This window comes from Mauremys reevesii, linkage group 4 (genome assembly GCF_016161935.1).
Source record: "Mauremys reevesii isolate NIE-2019 linkage group 4, ASM1616193v1, whole genome shotgun sequence".
Classification (NCBI taxonomy): domain Eukaryota; kingdom Metazoa; phylum Chordata; order Testudines; family Geoemydidae; genus Mauremys; species Mauremys reevesii.
The window spans coordinates 65146998-65168884 of NC_052626.1; the positions used below are offsets into that span (position 1 = coordinate 65146998).

The following is a 21887-nucleotide window of genomic DNA, read 5'->3' on the forward strand; positions in this document are numbered from 1 at the left end:
TTGATTGAAGATAATGAGTTAGTTTAGCTATTCCCAAGTGTGAGGGGCAGCATGGGAAAAAGAACAAAGGTGCTGGTTTGAAAATATAACAAGTGGAGGCTGGCATCACGGGCTGATTGGAGGTGGGAGTCAACATCTCACTAGCAAATGAGAGATGACAGGTAAGTTGGGGATAGGCTGTGAGGGGCCTTAAGACAAACAGCTTATGTTTGAGGTGATAGAGAAGGTGGAGCCAGTGAATGGATGCAAGGAGATGGGTGACCTGGTCAAAGTGAATGGCTAGGAAAATTATCTTTGAAGCAGCATTCTAAATGGATATGAGTGGGACAAGACTGCATTTGTCAAGGCCGGAGAGAAGTATGCTGCAGTAATTGAGATGCGAGTTAAGAGCTTGTATGAGTGTTTTAGGTGACTGGATTAAAAAGGCCATATCTTGGAGACATTATGAAAAAAGAATAGTCAAGATTTCGATATAACTTGCATATCACTCTTCAAATGTCTTCAGTAAGATGTGATGACTGTTATTTCATTGTTGCATAGTTCTCATGAAGGAGACACTTAGCCAGACTACCAAAACTGGCTAGGCAGCAGTACTGCAGAAAGGGATATGGGGGTTATAGTGGATCACAAATTGAACATGAGCCACCAATGTGATGCAGTTACAAAAAAGGCTAATATCATCTTGGGGTGTAACAACAGGCATGTCGTATATAAGACATGGGAGGTAATTATTCCATTCTACTCAAGACTGGTTAGGCCTTAAACTGGTGTATTGTGTTCAGTTTTGGGTGCAACAACTAAAACATGTAGATAAATTCTATAGTCTCCAGAGGAGAACAACAAATGATAAAAGGTTCAGAAAACCTGACCAATGAGGACAGATGAAAAAACTGGGTATGTTTAGTCTTGAGGAAAAAAAGCCTGGAAGGGGGTTATCTGATTATAGTCTTCATAATAAGTTAAGGGCTGCCTCAAAGAGAACAGCAATCAATTGTTCTCCTGTCCACTGAAGGTAAAACAAATTGTAACAGCTTAATCTGCAGCAAAATAGAGTTAGGTTAGATATCAGGAAAAACTTTCTAACTATATGAATAGTTAAGCAGTGGAATAAGTTGCCAAGGGAGATTGTGGCATACCCATCATGGTAGGTTTTTAAGAACAACACCTGTCAAAGATAGTTTAAGGAATACTTGGTCCTGCCTCTGTGTGCAGGAATGGAATAGATAACCTCGTGAGGTCCCTTTTCAGGCCTACATTTCTATGATTATTTCCCAACATAAGTAGTTTTATATTCAACAGAAATACCACTTGGCTTTATCTGTGTAAAAGTATTCATATTGAAATACTCAGAACTCCATGTTAACTACAGTCTTCAGAAGGTGTTCCCAGGGAAGCAGACAAATAATCTCCACCATATGTGGATAATTTTGTGATTAGAAGTGGAATTATTTTGTCTACATTCCCCATGGCATGAAAGGGCAATATTTTTAATCTTCTCAACTACAAACACCCAAATACATATCTGAATCAAGTCTTACAAATATAGCAGTAAGTTTTTCAGGGGCACGAGAAGCCAACATATTTCACTGTCTGTACTAACATCAAAAGACCTACTCCAATTCCTAACCTATTCTACATCCTTGATTACTAGTGTTCTTGATTTCAAAAAGGATTTTTACAAGGAAAAAAAAAGTCTACATTTTTCAATCATGCCTTTTAGCAAACGTAAAGGTATTTTTTTCCCTAGAGAAATTTTATTTCCAGATTCTAAATAAGATTACACAAGACCTTGAATATACCTTTTAAACAAAACAAAATCAACATGGGGTGATATCTCATACTCTTGGTATATTCTAAATCAAATTCAACCGAAACGTATGCAATGATATAACTCTTTGCAACAATTTAAAGTATTTGCAGGGATCAACAACTATTTAGCAAAATAAAATTAAATGTACAGAATGGACTGATATCACAGGTAACTCAAAAGACCTAAGGGACACATTGTTCCTTTTAAATTCAATCTGCAATGCACAACATAAAATGACCAGTTCTATGAGATTCATTTAAACCACCTTGTGGAAGAAGGATGTGTGCCACTTGTTTCACATCAGTAAAAACAATCCTTGATGTTAAGATTTTGGGCTTGTCTCTTCTCTACTTTAAACAGTTATTTTGCAATGCATTTTACAAATTTTTTTCTATGCATGAGGTAAATAAATTATAATTTGGTTTATTTTACTAATACCTTACATAAAATAATATTCTATATTCTTAACAGTTTTATTACACCACATTCCTTTTTAAGTGTTAGTTGCACTGCCAATTACTGAGGGTTTTTTACTCCTGCCCATAAAGTTATCCTTTGTCCTACATGGACATCACGCACACCAACCACATCTAGACTATTAAAGTTCTAAATGAATAAAAAAGCTAGTCTTTAGGTTGGCAGTCTACAAAGAGGAAGATTTTCAAAGGCACACATGGGTGTTAAGTCCTCAGCTCCCGTTGGCAATCAACGGAAGTGAGGGGCCTGACTGTGCTTTGTACCTTCGAAAAAGCCAGCCAAAATCACTAAAGAAAAGTTATTTAACAGTAATTGTGGCTCTTTGAATGGTTTCACCTCTATATGTTCACACTTGTGTGATGAACTCCCTGGCATTGCTGAGCTTCAGGAACCTACTGGAAAGCCAATTCCCATGAGGACTAGACTAGTAGTTCCTTTCAAGGCCAAACTTCAGCGCCAAAGGAAGGAAGCCATGCAGTCCACAACTACCTCAGCTCTTTCTGCTAAACCCAGAATCCTTAAGAGTGTAGAACTCCAAGGAAGAGGGACAGATGGGCTCCTAGGCTGAATATGCAGTGGCAACAATATTTAAAAAAACAAAACAGGTGGTTTGTCAGTGACTGTAGTTCTTTAAGAGTGTTTCTTCTGCATAGTCAAACTTGTAGGATAAGTGCACGTCAGATATGCAAACATATCTTCTGGTTAGTGAAATTCAGTGATGAAAGCCACCCTTAGAAAAGATTTTCTGATGGCCAGTCTAAAACATGCTAGAGACCAACCGCTGCTCAACAAACCATCATCTGATGTAAATTCTCTCATCAAACAAGCAAGTTTTCCAAGAAAATAGTAGTGAGCCAATATCCGATCTCCACCAACATTTTAAGACTTCTATTAATCAGCACTGGAGAAAGCATAGTGAGTCAGTTTTGAAAATATCCTTTTGAAATTTTCATTCTACTTCTTGTTTAAGAAAAAAAATCCTTGCAGAAGTAACATGCATTGCGGTGAGTACAAACTAGCGCATGCACGTGGCAGTGAAGAATTCAGTAACTTGGGAGATTTTTCTCTTTTCAGTACAATAGCACCAAAGGAGCAGTTTTAAAAAAAGGGGGAGGGGCTGGAATCCTTAAAATAAGGGTGATTAAATGGAACAACTGCCACTAAAGTTAATTTTTAAGGTTTAATCTTCTTTGACAATGTCCCTTCCACTTTGGGCAGAGAATTGTGTGAGACATAAAGTGAATGTACATGAACAATTTTCATTTCACTGAGCTATGCAAAGTCTTAATTATGATCTATTGTGATGAAACAAATCCCCAACAGGCAAGAAAATTAATTTGAATTAAGATTTTACATGAATAGTGTCTAAAAAAGTTAGCAGGCAAGATCAGAAACATTTAACAATTCAATGTGGGGAGTTTAATTTTAACAATTCCAAAAATACTGGAAGACTTGATGAAAAAGAGAGTCATTTCAACTTCCAGAATTGTGCAAATCCCCTATTTGAACTAAAATACTGCACTGAAATGCTGCTATGTAAGATGAACAGATAATTTTGCAGTTCAATGCAGCTCACCCAATTTAATTTTACAACATCGAAGAGTCTCTCTTACTCTTTAAATTGGGACTTACCCCTTGTTCATCCAGTTTCATAAGCTGCTCTGTGACTTTAGGAGTGTTGAAAGCCAATCTGAGGCAATGGATATTCAGCTCAGGAACCACATGTTCAAGCACTTCTTTTAAGGGAAGTCCTCTGGCTGTGCAATGCTTTGCCGTTGAAGGGATAGCATCTTCCAGCACAGAGCCTCTTAAAGTCAGAAGCTAGAACACAGAAATGATCCATTATTTTGACATATCTAGGGAGGAAGTATCAATTAGTGGTAAGAGCAGAGAACTGACTCAGGACTCCTGGGCCTATTCCTCCCCTTGACACTGACTTGCCCTAGAGGTCACAGCAAGTCAAGCTTTCAGAATCCCAGTGTATCTATGAGTAAACCAGAACAATTCTACCTCCCCAACTCTCAATAGTATTTGAGAGACTTAAGTAACTCATGTTGTATAAATCATGTGCAGAATATTATTCATTACGATACCGAATACTAGACATGATACTGCAAGTGCTTTATAATAATCTCCAGAAGCTCACATTTTGTATGAAATTAATACATAGGGGAGATACATAGGTAGCAGGTCAAATTTAAAATTGACCCCAGCACCACGAGAAGAAAGCAGACTTGTAAGGCTTTAGTAATTAGCAGTGAGAACGGAGATAAACCTGAAAGATGAAATATTCAATGAGACATCCCCAGTGAGAGCCGCAAGAAGTTTACAGAACATGAGCATATCATCTGCTTATGATTTTCAGAAAATTCTAACTATAAGGCTGGCTAAAAGGGAATGATATTAATCAGATGTCCCATGTAAATGTTTGAGGGCAAACTGACCTGCATATACAGTGTGTGTGTGTATATCCCCCTTGTCCACATGTTTGTTGACCCCTTCAAAGAACTCTAATAGATTAAGTATCAGAGGGGTAGCCGTGTTAGTCTGGTTCTGTAGAAGCAGCAAAGAATCCTGTGGCACCTTATAGACTAACAGACGTTTTGCAGCATGAGCTTTCGTGGGTGAATACCACGATGCAAGCAAGCATCCGAAGAAGTGGGTATTCACCCACGAAAGCATCCGAAGAAGTGGGTATTCACCCACGAAAGCTCATGCTGCAAAACGTCTGTTAGTCTATAAGGTGCCACAGGATTCTTTGCTGCTTCTAATAGATTAGTAAGACACGATTTCCCTTTACAGAAACCATGTTGACTATTGCTCAAGAGTTTGTTTTTCTATGTGTCTGACAATTTTATTCTTTACTATTGTTTCAACTAATTTGCCTGGTACCGACGTTAGACTTACCGGTCTGTAATTGCCGGGATCACCCCTAGAGCCCTTTTTAAATATTGGCGTTACATTAGCTAACTTCCAGTCATTGGGTACCGAAGCCGATTTAAAGGACAGGTTACAAACCTTAGTTAATAGTTCCGCAACTTCACATTTGAGTTCTTTCAGAACTCTTGGGTGAATGCCATCTGGTCCCAGTGAGTTGTTAATGTTGAGTTTATCAATTAATTCCAAAACCTCCTCTAGTGATACTTCAATCTGTGACAGTTCCTCAGATTTGTCACCTACAAAAGCCAGCTCAGGTTTGGGAATCTCCCTAACATCCTCAGCCGTGAAGACTGAAGCAAAGAATCCATTTAGTTTCTCCGCAATGACTTTATCATCTTTAAGTGCTCCTTTTGTATTTTCATCGTCAAGGAGCCCCACTGGTTGTTTAGCAGGCTTCCTGCTTCTGATGTAACTTAAAAAACATTTTGTTATTACCTTTGGAGTTTTTGGCTAGCCGTTCTTCAAACTCCTCTTTGGCTTTTCTTATTACACTCTTGCACTTAAGTTGGCAATGCTTGTGCTCCTTTCTATTTGCCTCACTAGGATTTGACTTCCACTTTTTAAAGGAAGTCTTTTTATCTCTCACTGCTTCTTTTACATGGTTGTTAAGCCACGGTGGCTCTTTTTTAGTTCTTTTACTGTTTTTCTTAATTTGGGGTATACATTGAAGTTGGGCCTCTATTATGGCGTCTTTAAAAAGGGCCCACGCAACTTGCAGGGATTTCACTTTAGTCACTGTACCTTGTAACTTTTGTCTAACTAACCCCCTCATTTTTGTATAGTTCCCCCTTTTGAAATTAAAGGCCACAGTGTTGGGCAGTTGAGATGTTCTTCCCACCACAGGAATGTTGAATGCTATTGTATTATGGTCACTATTTCCAAGCGGTCCTGCTATAGTTACCTCTTGGACCAGCTCCTGCGCTCCACTCAGGATTAAATCTAGAGTCGCCTCTCCCCTTGTGGGTTCCCCTACCAGCTGCTCCATGAAGCAGTCATTTAAAGTATCAAGAAATTTTATCTCTGCATTTCGTCCTGAAGTGAAATGTTCCCAGTCAATATGGGGATAATTGAAATCCCCCACTATTATTGGGTTCTTAATTTTGATAGCCTCTCTAATTTCCCTTAGCATTTCATCATCACTATTACTGTCCTGGTCAGGTGGTCGATAATAGATCCCTACTGTTATATTTTTACTAGAGCATGTAGTATGCTATGAATTTGGATTTCATTGGACCCTGTCACAGAATTAATGCTCTTTATATTGGCCAATCAAGTTGCAACAATCTAGTCAGATTTACATGTAGGTTATAAAGCAATTTACATTGTCAAATGTATTTTATTTGATTGATTTATTGGAAGCCAGTTATTTCTATATGTGAAGAAATATATTTCTCTTTTAAACTGAAACCTATAGATGAACATATTAATGATCTCTAGTGTGCCATTATTTTACAATAGTTAATTATAATAGGAGTCCATTTGTACTTTTATGTGTTTAAGTATAGTATTTCTCAATTAAATGACCTACAGTATGTGAAGTGGTTTGGTTGACCTAGTCCAATTTATATTTAATGGTCTTCAAGTCACAAAATCACCAACAGATGGCACTAACTGATACCATTCATGGAAGATTCTATGACAGATTGAAAGAAGAGAATAAATTCCTCTCTCACTCCTAGAGATGATCCCTCCAGTTAGGGTTAAGATATATTGGCTAGGCAAAATGGGGCAGTGCATCCTGCACACCCATTCTGTAAATAAATACAGAACTTCAGTCTCCAGAGCTGTTAGCCCAGCACTTTTTGCCAGCATTACAGTCAATTTAAAAAAAAAAAAAAAACACCAACCAAATCCACAACAGTTCTAAGAGGATGTTTTTTGTGTGTGCACTGCTTATATTTAGGAACATGTAATGGGATTTATATGTTCACCATAACATGAACTGCAGACAGTGATACTGTATTGTATCTGATATAGTATAAAAATACAGAAAATAGGGATTTAGTGATTATACTTTACTAGAAAAAGACAGTAACATAAAAAGAAACTATAAATATAAAATTGTTTCTCGGTTTACTTTTTTGTGTGTGTGTGTGCGCGCTTTCTATTTGGATCTTTCTTGTGCTATTGCACATGAAAACAGCACAACAAAAATAATGGACTTCAAGAAGGCAGACTTTAGCAAACTCTGAGAATGTATAGGTAGGATCCCAGGGGAGCCAAGTCTAAAACATAAAAGTTCCAGAGAATTGGCAGTTTTTTAGAGAGATATTATTAATGGAAATGAGGAAACTATCCCAATGCATAGGAAAGATAGGAAGCATGGTAAGAGATCACCTTAGCTTAACCAAAAGATCTTCGGTGACCTAAAACTCAAAAAATGAAAACTAGATCAAATTACAAAGGATGATTATAAACAAACATCACAAGCATGTTGGGGCAAAATTAGAAAGCCCAAGGCACAAAACGAGATTAAACTAGCTACAGACAAAGGATAACAAGAAAACATTTTACAAATACATTAGAAGGAAGGGGAAGACCAAGGACAGAGTAGGCCCATTACTCAATCAGGAGAAAAAGACAACAACAGAAAATGCAGCAAGGGCTAAAGTGTTAAATTCCTTTTTTGTTTCCATTTTCACCAAAAAGGTTAGCAGTGACCGGACGAACACAGAGAACATCTAAGTAAACTGGGTAGGATCTGAGGCTAAAATAGGGAAAAAATAAGCTAAAATTACTTAGGCAAGTTAGATGTCTTCAAGTCAGTAGGGTCTAATAAAATACCTGGCTGAAGAAACATAGTATCTATCTATAAAAAGGAGAATACAGACAACCATGGAAATTTTAGATCAGTCAGCTTAACTTTGGTACCTGGAAAGATAATGGAGCAAATAATCAGTCAGTCAGTTTGTAAGTACCTAGAAGATATAAGGTGATAAGTATAATAGAATCATAGACTTTAAGGTCAGAAGGGACCTTTATGATCATCTAGTGTGACCTCCTGCACAACGCAGGCCACAGAATCTCACCCACTTGCTCTTGTAACAAACCCCTGACCTATATCTGAGCCACTGAAGTCCTCAAATCATGGTTTAAAGACTTCAAGGTGCAGAGAATCCTCCAGCAAGTGACCTGTGCCCCACGCTACAGAGGAAGGCAAAAAAAAACCCAGGGCCTCTGCCAATTCCTTCCCGATCCCAAATATGGCGATCAGCTAAACCCTAAGCATGTGGGTAAGACTCATCAGCCAGACACCCAGGAAAGAATTCTCAGTAGTAATTCAGATCACACCCCATCTAACATCCCATCACAAGCCATTGGGCATATATACCGCTAATAGTCAAAGATCAATTAATTGCCAAAATTAGGCTATCCCATTATACCATCCCTTCCATAAACTTATCAAGCTTAGTCTTGAAGCCAGATATGTCTTTTGCCTCCACTACTCCCCTTGGCCGACTGTTCCAGAACTTCACTCCTCTGATGGTTAGAAACCGTCGTCTAATTTCAAGTCTATACTTCCTGATGGCCAGTTAATATCCATTTGTTCTTGTGTCCACATTGGTACTGAGCTTAAATAATTCTTCTCCATCCCTAGTATTTAACCCTCTGATGCATTTATAGAGGGAAATCATATCTCCCCTCAGCCTTCTTTTGGTTAGGCTAAACAAGCCAAGCTCTTTGAGTCTCCTTTCATAAGACAGGTTTTCCATTTCTCGGATCATCCTAGTAGCCCTTCTCTGTACCTGTTCCAGTTTGAACTCATCCTTCTTAAACATGGGAGAACAGAACTGCACACAGTATTCCAGATGAGGTCTCACCAGTGCCTTGTATAACAGTACTAACACCTCCTTACCTCTACTGGAAATACCTCGCCTGACGCATCTCAAGACCGCATTAGCTTTTTTCACGGCCATATCACAAGTAATAGTTAACATGATTTTGTCAAGAACAAATCATGTTTTACCAACCTAATATCCTTTTTTACACAGGGTAACAAGCCTTGTAGATAGGTGGGAAGCAGCAGATGTGATATATCTTGACTTAGTAAGACCTTTGATACTGTCTCACCTGACATTGTCATAAGCAAACTGGGGAAATATAGTCTAGCCAAACCTACTATAAGTTTAGTGCACAACTAGTGGGAAAACTGTACTAAGAGAGTAGTTATCAATGGTTCACAGCCAAGCTGGAAGGGCATATGAAGTGAGGCTCCGTAGGAATTGGTCCTGGGTCTGATTCTATTTAATATCTTCATAAATTATTTTGATAATGGCATACAGAGTACACTTATAAAATTTGTGCATGATAACATGCTGGGAGGGGTTGGAAGCACTTTGGAGGACAGAATTAAAATTCAAAATGATCTTGAAAAACTGTAGAAATGGTCTGAAACAAATATGATGAAATTCAATAAGGACAAATGCAAAGTACTCCACTTAGGAAGGAATAATTTATAGGAATCCAAATGACAGAAGGATCTGAGGCTTATAGTAGATCACAAACTAAATATGAGTCATCAGTATAAAACTGTTGTAAAAAACTCATTCTGGGATGTATTTGCAGTAGTTTTGTAAGCAAGACACAAGAAGTAATTCTTCCGTTCTGCACTGATAAGGTCCCAACTGGAATACTGCGTCCAGTTCTGGGCACTGCGCTTTGGGAACAATGTGGACAAACTGGAGGAAAGCAACAAAAATGATTAAATGTCTAGAAAACATGATCTATGAGGAAAGACTGAAAAAATTGGGTTTGTTTATTCTGGACAAGAGAAGACTGAGGGGGGACATGATAACAGTCTACAAGTACGTAAAAGGTTGTTCTCATCCACTGAAGACAGGACAAGTAGTAATGGGTTTACACTAAGGCTGTCGATTAATTGCAGTTAACTCATGCGATTAACTCAAAAAATTAATCATGATTAATCACACTAACAATAGAAAACCAATTGAAATTTATTAAATATTTTGGATGTATTTCTACATTTTCAAATATATCAATTGGATTATCTTCTGCAAATGTAAACAGATTTGTTTGTCTGAGCGATTGGCTGAACAAGATGTTCAACTGATTGTACTTGTAGGCTCTAAAGTTGTACTTTTTTTTTTTTAATACTGGGGGGGTTTGTACATACTTCTACATTTATAAGTTAAACTTGCATGATAAAGAGTTGCGCTACAATACTTGTATTGGTTAAATTGAAAAATATTATTTCTTTTGTTTTTTACAGTGAAAAATATTTGTAATAAAAATAAATATAAAATGAGCACTGTACACTTTGTATTGTGTCATAATTGAAATTAATATATTTGAAAACATAGAAAACATCCAAAAATATTTAAATAAATAGTATTCTATTATTGTTTAACAGAGTGAATCATTGTGATTAATTTTTTTAACCACTTGATAGCCCTAGTTTAAACTGCAGCAAGGGAGATTTAGGTAAGACATTAGAAAAAAAACTTCCTAACTGTAAGGGAAAATTAAGCACAGGAACAAATTACCTATGGAATTTGTGGAATCTCTGTCATTAGAGGTTTATAAAAACAGAGTAGACAAACACCTGTCAAGGATGGTCTAGATAATACTTAGTCCTGCCTCAGTGCAGAGAACTGGACTAGATGACCTATCAAGGTCCTTTCCAGTTCTGCATTTTGATGATTCTATGATTCACTGAAGCTGAGGTTGGGATGCTAAGTTGAGAATACTTGCAAGCTTACCCATCTCGATTCTCAAAAAACTACTTGTAGACTTGAAAGAAGAACATGAAACTGCTATTATGTAGTAACTTATGGTTACTACAAAGCTGGATTAAATTTAAACCAGCAATAGAGTTAGAAAGACTACTATTCTGTTGCAAGATATGGGATGTCTTGCACAAACTAATAAAATAGGCCATTAAGGTTTAAAAAAAAACCCTAAGTGTAAGCCTCTATTCTATTAGATATAAGAGACAAAAAAACCCACAACTTTTGCGAGTGGTACTCTACGTTTAGCCTGAGGTAGTCTGCAGGCTGAATGCTAATCTTTCTTTATATCAGAGTTTGAGCTTTAAATAGGAAACAAAAGTCCTAGTTGTGCACTGAATTGCATTTGAACTGAATACTTTAGATGAGATAAGCTAAGCAAAGTGTCCATTTGACTGTTCTTGGAGAAGAAAGTTACATCAAAGTTACCTTATATAGAACTTTATTTGAAATTAATGGTGAGAAGGAAAGTTTCAGTAGCTTTATAAGACAAGTGTAAATATCAAGTAAGTTAAAATTAGCAAGCTACAAATAAAGCAACAGCAGGAAAATCTATAATTGCTTTTACAACCTGTGCTGTACCTTTGGGTGCACCAAACAACTGTGAGTAGCCCCTATAATAAAATTCATCAACAAACAGACATAAGACAGCTTTAAAAAAGCATTCTCTCCTGTTTGTCACTGACAAGATTCTCCCAGGAATGAAACAATCCCTTTGTTGCAACAAAGTGCAATTTACAAGAGATTGGTCAATTTCACTTCTGCTGCCCCAGCTGTTTGAACAAAAGGACTCACACTAACCAGTGGTTTCAGATTTCATTTTGCTGCTCCAGAAATCTATCAATAGGAGGAAGAAATGGTAAAACCACCATCTGCATAACTACAGAATGCACCTCCTCACTCCGCCAGCAGAGACAGCATTCTTATCAGCAGCTGAAGGTTAGTAGATTCTGTTGCTTAAATTTACAGAGCAGGAGATTTGAGATTGACAAAGAGTCTGGTCATCTTCACTCCAGCTAAAGGATAAGAATTGCAGCAGTGAAGATGGCTACTCTTAAAATAAATGTGCCATAAACAGCAACAATGGTGGAGATATAATCTGAATGGGAGAGGAAAAAGGATAGGAAGAGAATGAAATTTCCCAGTTTGGAAGGATGGATGAGTGGAATATCCATCCTTTCATTCTGATAGAAAAAAAGCAAAGAGAAAAAGAAACACTGTCCTTGCAGCAGCTGAGAATGAGGGAGGGAATGAAAAGAAAGAAGAATCTGTGGGAAAGCTTCCAAACGATCAAACATCTACCATCCAGGAAAGATGCGACCAACAATCAAGCCCAGACTCAGCACCTGAAAAGAAGGCTAATTCTGTACACTGTCCCCATCTGCTCACCCCACCTCTCCCCCACACTAGTTAGCTGTTAAAAATACAATAGTTTTCTGAGACCAATGCACTGCCACCTAAAGTGTTAGGATGGAGAATGTTCCATACTTTCTTACCTCTCACTATAATGTCCAGTAAATTTTTCAACCCCTAACCAAAGTGATTTGCTCAAATATACTGCTTATTTGTGGAATGCTACTGTATAGTTCACTTGGTGATATATTTATCTTTATTCTATAAAATATAATATATTATGATTCTTGGGAAGGAGATTACTGTAGCATATTTATATGTGGAAGACAAAAATGTATCATGATGAGCAACACACAGGCTTCCTTCTGGTTTCCAATATCTGCAATACAACAACTACCTGGATCTATGATTTCACCACATACTATCTGGCTTTGCCTATTCACTACTAGTTTCTTCCCCTCTTATTCCACTCATACTTTGCTTACCTCACTGGTTCTGAAAATGATGCGGTAGTTATATAGAGGTCCATTTTCTTTTATTTCATCTGGTTTTTCTCTTCTAATGCTCACAGCTACTGGACCCAGGTTCTCATCTACCCCAAAATAGTTCCAGTGTTCTTGGGTATAAAAATAAAAATAAAAGGAAAAATTCATGTTACAGCTCTCACAGAAACATTTTGCACTCAGATAATTTATCCAGTGTGAAATTCTGGACCTAATGAAGTTAATGGGAGGTTGCCATTGACGTCAGTGAAGCCAAAATTTCACCCTCAGTCATCAATTCACCAGTGAGATCTATCTATATTTATAGGGTGAAATGCATCTTTGTGCCTGTACTCAAAACAGAGGTGAAATGGGACTTAACATGTGTTTGCCGCTTATCCTGGCCCTTTGCAAAGGGGTAGGTTTCACTCACACTAAATTAATCAATACATTTGATCCAATGCATTAAAAGTACAAGTATGGAAAGCAAATGAATGGATGCAAAAAATTCAGAATTACATATTTAAATCTGAAATGACAGTGTTGATTATACTATAAAAAGAAGTATAGAGTATACTTGACTCTCTCAATACAATAAACCTCTACAAGTATTTGAAGGGCATAAAAATCAAAGAGAGTGAAGTATTTGAGAAGTAAGTGAGAAAAAAGGCATAAAACTAATGCAGGGACAAAATTAAATAGTGGAAAATTTAGGATGAATATCAAGAAACATTTCATAACAGAGAGTCCACAGAGTAGAACCCCAATAGAAAATGAAGTCTTAATTGAGTTTAAAATTGGACTGGACATAGCAGAGGAAAATATGGCAGAAGGAACAATCACTTATTTGCTGAGTGACAGGTAAAATTAATTAATTATTATGTTACACATGTAAATTACTCAATCTGTAAGCACAAATTCAAATTTTCTATTATAGAAAAAAAAATGTAGTCCAACAAAACGTAGACCTGAAAACTTAAGCACGAACATTCAGAAGTTGGGTTAGGAGACCTCTTTACTATTTATAATTCTTGGACTGTTTGCATGAGGATTGAAATAGTTGAGGTGAGAGAAGAGTTGCCACTTATGTAGTATGTTATATAGTTAAATGGAAAACTATCTTGAGTGACTAGTTAAATTCAAATCTAGAAGGCCTGGCAGGCTGAGTTTAGAGAAACACTCAGTAAATTATAAACACAAGTATTTCACAAGGCAACAAGTCCTATTACATCATAATATTGTAAGTCCTTATGGAATACATAGAGTAACAGAAGATTACAGGCCCTACCAAAAAAGCAACACATGACTTAGCTGAACTTCAGGCTGGAACTTCATTCTTTCAATTAAAAATAAAAGATTCAATGGCGGGGGGAGGAGGGGGAATGTCACCTATCATTTTCAGAATTTCCTGGTTAAAATAGACTCAGAAGATTTACATTTCCTTTCAAAGTAGTATAAAACAAAACTTTGACTGTAGTAGTATGTGTAGACTGTGCACAACTTACAGAATATTTGGAAGTTCTTTATTCAAAAATTAATTACAATTTGGGAGGCGCTATTACAAACTTGGATAAACTTGTAATTCTCAACTTTTAAAAAAGCATGCTTTTTCACATAACAGCAAGTTTAACCTCATAGCAGATTAGCTTACATTGATCTATTGTTTAATTTTTTACAGCAACCAAAATGCATATGTCCTACAAGGGTAGGTCTACACGGCATCTGGGAGCAAGCCTTTCAGCCCACGACCACAGACATGTAGTAGAGGAGCTAATGCAAGAGTGCTAAAAATAACTGTGTGGATGTGGTGCTTTGACACTGCAGCTTAGATTGGAGTTCAGGCTCTGATCTCACTCTCCTTCCTCACCCTCAGGCTTCAGAGTTTGGCAATTAAAAATATGTAGATATTTTCACATCAACTGATTTATTTAGTTTTCCCAGTAAAAAACTTCGCTCATTGCTTCCTTAACCTTTTAGATGATAATAGAGTCCATCTGATCAGAGATGCACAAGCCAACTCTATCCTGTATATCAGCACAAGATGACCTATATTGAGGGATCTGCCTGCACTTGCCATAATATCCGTGAAAAAGCAGCATTGCTGCACCTATTACAGCCAGCTCTGAACACTTTCAGGCACCCCAACAATTGTTTATCTAGTGCTGCATGGGAAATGGGATGCTCTAATTGCAACTTTTTTTCCTCTGCTGGAGGTTGGGTACTTTCTTTTCTCCTTCACAACAATTGTTTTGCATCATGACTAGAGAAAAGGCACGCGCAACTGTGCATTTTTGTTCTGCCTTAAGAATTTTTTTTAAAGTCTTAAGAGACAAGCTTCTCTTCCACTTTCTATTTGTGTGTGATCCTTTCACCTTCAGAATCCAAGCTTACATGTTGTTACATGCACACACCAAAAGGCCAGCCTCTGCCCTTAGCTACTTGGAGGGGAACTTCATTTACCTCCTCTCTCAACCCACTGCGTGGGAGAGCTGGCATTCTCACCCTCTACACTTACCTTCCCAATCTCTCCCCTATGTTACCACCCATCCTCTCAACTGTTTCTAGCTCTGTCCTCACTGCACTCACATTTTCCTTCCATGGTGTTCTAATTTCCTGTCCTATACCTTTCACTGTATTTTCCTGCTCCCAGTCTCCCTCCTGCTCCTCAAATTCCATTGTGCTCCCCTCAGTCTCCATCCTGCATCCACATTCCTTTATATATCTGCTGACCCCTTCCCTCCTCGTATCCCTCTTTTCCACTGTATCCCACATTCCCTTCCACCCAATCTTAATCCCTCTCCTACACCCCTACGCATTCTCTTTTCCCATCACGGTTTCCTGCACAGCTTCCAAACCAGACAGCTGGGCACTCTGCGAGGTATTTCATCTCTAATGTTTTGTATATCCCGTTGAGACCGTGAATAGAAGGCACCAGGAAAGTGACACAGATACCGAGTCCTAACCGTGCCACTGCTTGGGGCAGGGTGTATTGAACAGAAGCTAAAATTTATTATTGCATGCAAATGATTTGCAAATATGCAAATTAGCTCATTACGTGTGTGTGTGTGTGTGTGTGTGATGCCACATGTGGAGCTACACAACTTGGCAAACGTGAGTTAGCGCTCATATAAGTCTCTATATGTTTACATGGTCAGCAGGTGACATATTCGCTTGAAAAAGAAGCATTTTCAAAACTGAAACATCTACTAAACTTGTCTGTCTTCAAGTTCTGTATACGAAGCCTCTAAATCTTTCTGACACTTACTACAGTGATTCCAATTAACGTTCACTCACTGGGATAGAGTAAACTACACCAACAATTAGTTTGGAAGTTTGGACCTAATTCAAATAGATGGGAAGCAGTTTTGTAGAAGCTGTAAGTGTAGATAGGGCACTACAAAATACCATGATAAACTCATGATCAACAGCTGGCGAAGACATAAGTAGGGGGCCAAAGCTCATACTGTCAGATTGAGAATGACAGCCACAAATAGCATAACTCTTGCAGGTGTCCTCTGAAATTATCTCATATTGAAACGGACCTTACTGTGGCAAAAATAAACCATCTCAAGACATGTATTGTACTGTCATGTATACATGCATTTTGAAGCACAGAGCCAAAATGCAGTGGCCCAAATACTTGATGAGCAGCCATACCATGGCATGAACATTCCAAAGTTATGAATACTCATGCTATGATCTTGAGTCCTACAATTTTTAGGTGGCTCATCTTCTGAACTTCTGCACTTACTCAGAGTGGCTACCATCTCTCATTACTTTCAGTAGGACTGAAGTCACAGGCTGGCCTGCACAGAGATGGTCACCCTTTCCTTATAGGCTTTGCTAGTGGCACCAAGGCTGCCCTGAAGATAAGGGTCAAGTGGATGACGGCTGGAGCGTCTGAGATGATGGCTGGGGACTTACTGGTGGCACTTGGGGCCAGTAATAAGCTCCAATATCTTTTGCTCCTGCCAGCTGGCCACCCACTGCTGCCACTGACTGTTCTTCTAGCTGGTCCTTCCTGAACAGATCCAGCAGTGAGAGGAACAAGAGGAGAGGTAGAGGGGCTTTCTGCAAAGCAAGTGTTACAGTGTACCCTTGGCAATCAACAGAAGCAACTACAGCCCCTAACCACATGTGTGAAGATCCATGTGGCCTGCAAGAACACATGACCGGTACGCATGTTATGCACTAAGCAGCTCAGCCAACTGAATCCTGGGCAAATGGTTCTAAATTAAAGTTAGTTATCAAGAAAAAGAAGAACAGAAAACCACTATAATACAGACTGTGGACACTTCCCATCTTTAGTTCATTTTGCCAACATTAAAAATAAGATTCTTTACTACAAATATTTCTGTATATGAATGTTTGACTCAAGTGATGCCACAATTTCATGGTTAAAGGATGCTATCAAGTACTTTAAGCCCAAAATGTAGATTGTTACTTACTGTATACAACTTTATATCAATAGCAGCATTCAAACATTTAAAAATAAATACATACAGGTTTATGTAAATATTAAACACTGGGAATCCAAACATTACAGCACTGTCAGGGGTTCTCAAACATTTTCATTGTGTGGGCCTCATTCTAAAGAGTCTTATGAATCCCTCCCCGCCATTCATAATTAAACAGAGAACTTCCCTTTCTTTTTTAGCTGTCTTTTAATGTAACTTAGCAACTAGAAATGAAGTTCCAGACAGTATAACCAACAGTCAGTTTTTCTGCATATTGCCAGAAAGTGTTCTGTGGATCACAGTTTGGGAACGTATGTGCTCCTACACGAGAACCAGAAACTAAGCAGTCCAGTCTCATTATCCATGCCAAAATGAAATAAAAAAGTAAACAAATTCAGTTGTTAAAACGCTTTCCCTTTCAATACTTCAAGCTTTTATAAATGACATGAATAGAGACTTTTCAGCATATGATTTTTAATGTATGTTTCATTAAAAGCCTAAATTTCCAACCTGAATGTAATTCTAAATCCAGAATGTTAAACAAGGGACTAATGCAATATTGAAATTATCTCAGGTTATTTTTGTTACCATTGTTTTGATTTTCTAAAAACAAACATAATACCTGGCTTTTACAGCATTAGTTATGCAATATTATTGGCTGGCTGACTAAGTTAGTACAATTATTATCCTACTGATTGCAAAGAATGATATATGCAGCTATTTTCTTTAAAGCCAGGGGACCTACTTTTATTCCAAATGAAATCAGCTAGTGTTTTTCCCACTAATTTCAACGAAAGCAAAAGTACGTACTTTGTTTTTGCAAAATAATGTGTTTTTAATCTAATTACACATGCATTGGTGCTCTGACAGTTAGTGAATCCGCATTTTTTTATTTTATATTATATACACACACACATACACCCCTCTACCCCAATATAATGCGACCCAATATAACACGGTTAAGGGACGGGGCTGCGCACTCCAGCGGATCAAAGCAAGTTCGATATAACGCGGTTTCACCTATAACACAGTAAGATATTTTGGATCCTGAGGACAGTGTTGTATCGGGGTAGAAGAGTGTGTGTGTGTGTGTGCGCGCGCGTGTGCGTGATTGTGATTGTGTATCACACACACACACACACACACACACACACACACAAACAGCAGTAAGAATCAATCTCTTTGTCAACTAGCTTTCCACAGGCACTGGTGGACACTATATATATATATATATATATATATATATATATATATATATATATATATATACACACACACACACACACACACACATATACATACACACACACGCCCCCTCTGGAGAAATCCACCAGTGCCTGTGGAAAGCTAGTTGACAAAGAGATTGATTCTTACTGCTGTTTTTTAAGATAATTGCTATCTAAGAAAGAAACTGCTGCTATTCAAAAATACTGAATTTTTTGTAGAATTATGTGAATAAGAATTTTCTTCCTGAAGTGATAATTGTAATGGAAGATAACATGCACATAAATCAAGACTGTTGCCTTTCAACTTCATTTAAATGTTTTGGGGTTTTTTGCCCTGAATCAAGATGTATGTTTTTTATTATGGGTAAACTTACTTCTAAGTTATTAAAATGTCAGCAGAATACAGCACTCCATAGTAAGATTTGCATGAATTATTACATGCCAAAATAATTTCCTATTTGGAGTCACAGAAAAGTGATATATTGTAGGAAAAAAAGGTTACTTACCCTTCTGATAGAAGAATTTCCGATAATAGTATGCACCAAGGTCCACATGTTCAACAATGTATCTTTTCACTCTATCTAAATGTAACACCAGATTTTCCTTGGGTACTTCAAGTACTGCCACTCCTGCATTTGTGCAATGGGAGCTAAGAGTAGACTCAAAAGAGGCACTTTCGCATCCACTGAAGGAACCTGAATTAGATTTGGACAGGCTGATCTTCCGTTCTCCTTCCCCACCAATCTCATTACGAAAATAAGGACAACTCATCACAAGTTCATTGCTTTTATCATCCCCCTGGTCCATACTGAGATTTCCTTTTGAATTCAGGTCTTCAGTGCTGCCCATGGGAGAATTGAAACTTGCAGAATGGGACAAAGGCCCAGAAACTAATGATGCTGCAGCAGCAGCAGAAGCTCCTGTTGTAGTGTTCCTTCTTTTAATAACATTATGTCGGTTGATTGCTGCTTCATTTAAATCAAATAATATACTCTGAACATCATAATGGGCAAAGCATTTTGGACAAGTCCAAGGCCTAACACTGTCTTCTGACCTGTTATCTTCAAGGTCTGAAGACTTTGAGAGTTCCCCTTCACCTTTGGCATTACGCAACTTACGAAAAATAGAAGAATCTCCTGTCTCTGATTTTGAGCGTCTTTTCAGTGGTTTCTCCCTTTCCTTAAAGAGTCTGAGGTTCTCTCTCTGAGTGATAGGCCCATCGATCACATCCAAAGAGAATCCTGAGCCCTTGCTTCCACTGGCTATCAGAAGTTCACTGAGCTTCGATGGAGCTGGGCTTCTCTGATCAGATTTCTCATCTTTATAATCCTTTAATAAATCAAAAAAACTGTCCCCTGAAGTTCCCTGTTTATCTATTGAGGATGTGCTGCCATATTCCCTGTGCAGTGATGGCCCAGATTTAAAAGTGGGTGAAATACATTCATCAAAGCTATCCATATCAAGCTCACTTAGGGTAATGTCACTGTTACTGCGTTGTCTTATTCTGCGAAGGGCTTTCCTAGGGGAACTGGGGTAACCATCAGGTGTAAGAAACCTAGAGTCTAGATTCTCAGATTGTCTTGTTTTGTTTTTAAGAGTGTTCTGGATACTCTTTAACATGACAGAGTCACTAGCATTCAGGTTAACAGAGCTCCCCTGACTCCCAGGACTGCTTTTAGAGGAAATACTATCAAGGCAACTTGATGTTTCAATTTCCTGACTAGATCTGGTAGTTTCTTTGACATTTTCCTTCCTTGGGGGCCAGTCAGCAATCCTGGCCCTAACTCCCATTTTGGGAACACCAGGAGTAGAGGTAAGGTGGTGGGGACCTTCACTGCGTGAAGGCCCCCCTGGAGCCATGACTGCAGATCCTAAGCTGCCATTCTGTGACCTAAAGCGCCTCATGTAAAAGTCATCTGAATGGACTTTAGAACCTCCATCTGTTCCAACTGCTACCCCAGTGGCAACAGCTCTTTCAGTCTGGGACCGCTTCAAGCTGGTCATGATTTGTAAATATGTTTAGCTTTAGTAAGTTCCAAAAAAAGATATAGTCATCTCTGCTTTTTAAATGCACAATTCCCTTTTGGAGAATAGTCTCCAAAATATACACTGGTTGCATGAGATCCCAATCGTGGTCATTTAAGGAAGTGGTTAAATGACAGGTATCCAGGAAATTCAGGTCTTCAATAAGTTTTGATACATAATAGCTCCTTTAGCTTCTGCATTTTAACAGGTGGCCATATTCCAATAGGCCTAAATTGTTTTATCACTTGGGTTCCAAAACTTCAGCGTTATTATAATCCAATGATTTTATGCCTAGAACAGAGAAACAGGGAGACAAAAAGTATTAGTAATTTTATGTAAATGCATTATCCCACAACCAAATGTATTCAACAAATTACTACACTAAAGTTATATGTAAAACAAACACTCCATTTTTAAAGCCTCCTTCACTGTATCAAAAATGTAGAGTGGTAGAATTTTCATGTACTGTGCCTATTGATTTGCATATAAAAAGACTATTACTTTTGAATGCAGTATTTGTGTACAAAGCACACCTACTGAACAGGTCCGTGCTGTTTTATAGGTTGGCTGGCAGAGAATATTACAAATCAAAGCAGAGAGCAGTCTGCCCCCGGCAACAGCTCTAAGCCCATGCACAGTATCCCAAGAACCCTAACTAGGTCATAAAATACTTCAGTGTGACAGGTATGCTCCATATTAAAACACACACATACTGTACAAATCATTGATTTATTACACATTCAGTAGACTAGTTGAGTTAGAAGAATACAATTCTTTTAAGGTTTGTAAGCAAGACTAATGTTTAGATGTCAACCACCCTTGTGAGTAATTAGAAATCAATATCCACTGTTCCCCTTTGTTACTATTTCACAGTTATTTATACTACTGCTAATAACAAACCTGCAGAAAGCTAACAAGAAAAAGATTCTAAAAGGTTTCTACCATAGACATAAGTTATTTCAGTAACACTTATCCTATGCTTTGCCCCCCCCAGTCTTATTTGCACAAAAGCTGAATATTTCGGAAAATATGTATCATCCCCTCAACCCCATTTTCCCACTTGCTACATATACACAATGTGAAGGTGTGTGCGCGAACACACACACACACTTTTGCATACCCAGATATGGAAATGTTTCACTTGCTGAGAAAATGCTGTGAATATCACAGCTCCTCTATATTCCAGCTTCACAAGGCTACTGAAAGAAATGCTCTTCTACACTCCTCAGCACCAAAACTGATGACAAAGCATTATGTTACTCTTTGAGGAGCTACACAAAGTTATACAAATATGCCCCGATTGGTAGAAGACAAAGGCATGAGAATGTCAGCATAAAATCCAGTACTGCTGTGTACATCCTTTAACAAAA

The 21887-nt window shown here is 38.0% G+C and overlaps 1 protein-coding gene across 13 annotated transcripts in view; it reads right to left on the minus strand.

Moving 5' to 3' along the window:
• SIPA1L1 (signal induced proliferation associated 1 like 1) overlaps positions 1 to 21887 on the minus strand; it is a 382714-nt gene that overhangs the window by 106910 nt on the left and 253917 nt on the right. For all 13 annotated transcript variants that reach the window (XM_039534592.1, XM_039534586.1, XM_039534589.1 and 10 more), the window contains 3 exons: positions 18999 to 20808; positions 12813 to 12943; positions 3920 to 4108 (listed from right to left, as the gene is read on the minus strand). In XM_039534592.1, coding sequence (XP_039390526.1) covers positions 3920 to 4108; positions 12813 to 12943; positions 18999 to 20496 — 1818 coding nt within the window. In that variant the 5' untranslated portion in view covers positions 20497 to 20808. The remainder of the gene's footprint in view (positions 1 to 3919; positions 4109 to 12812; positions 12944 to 18998; positions 20809 to 21887) is intronic.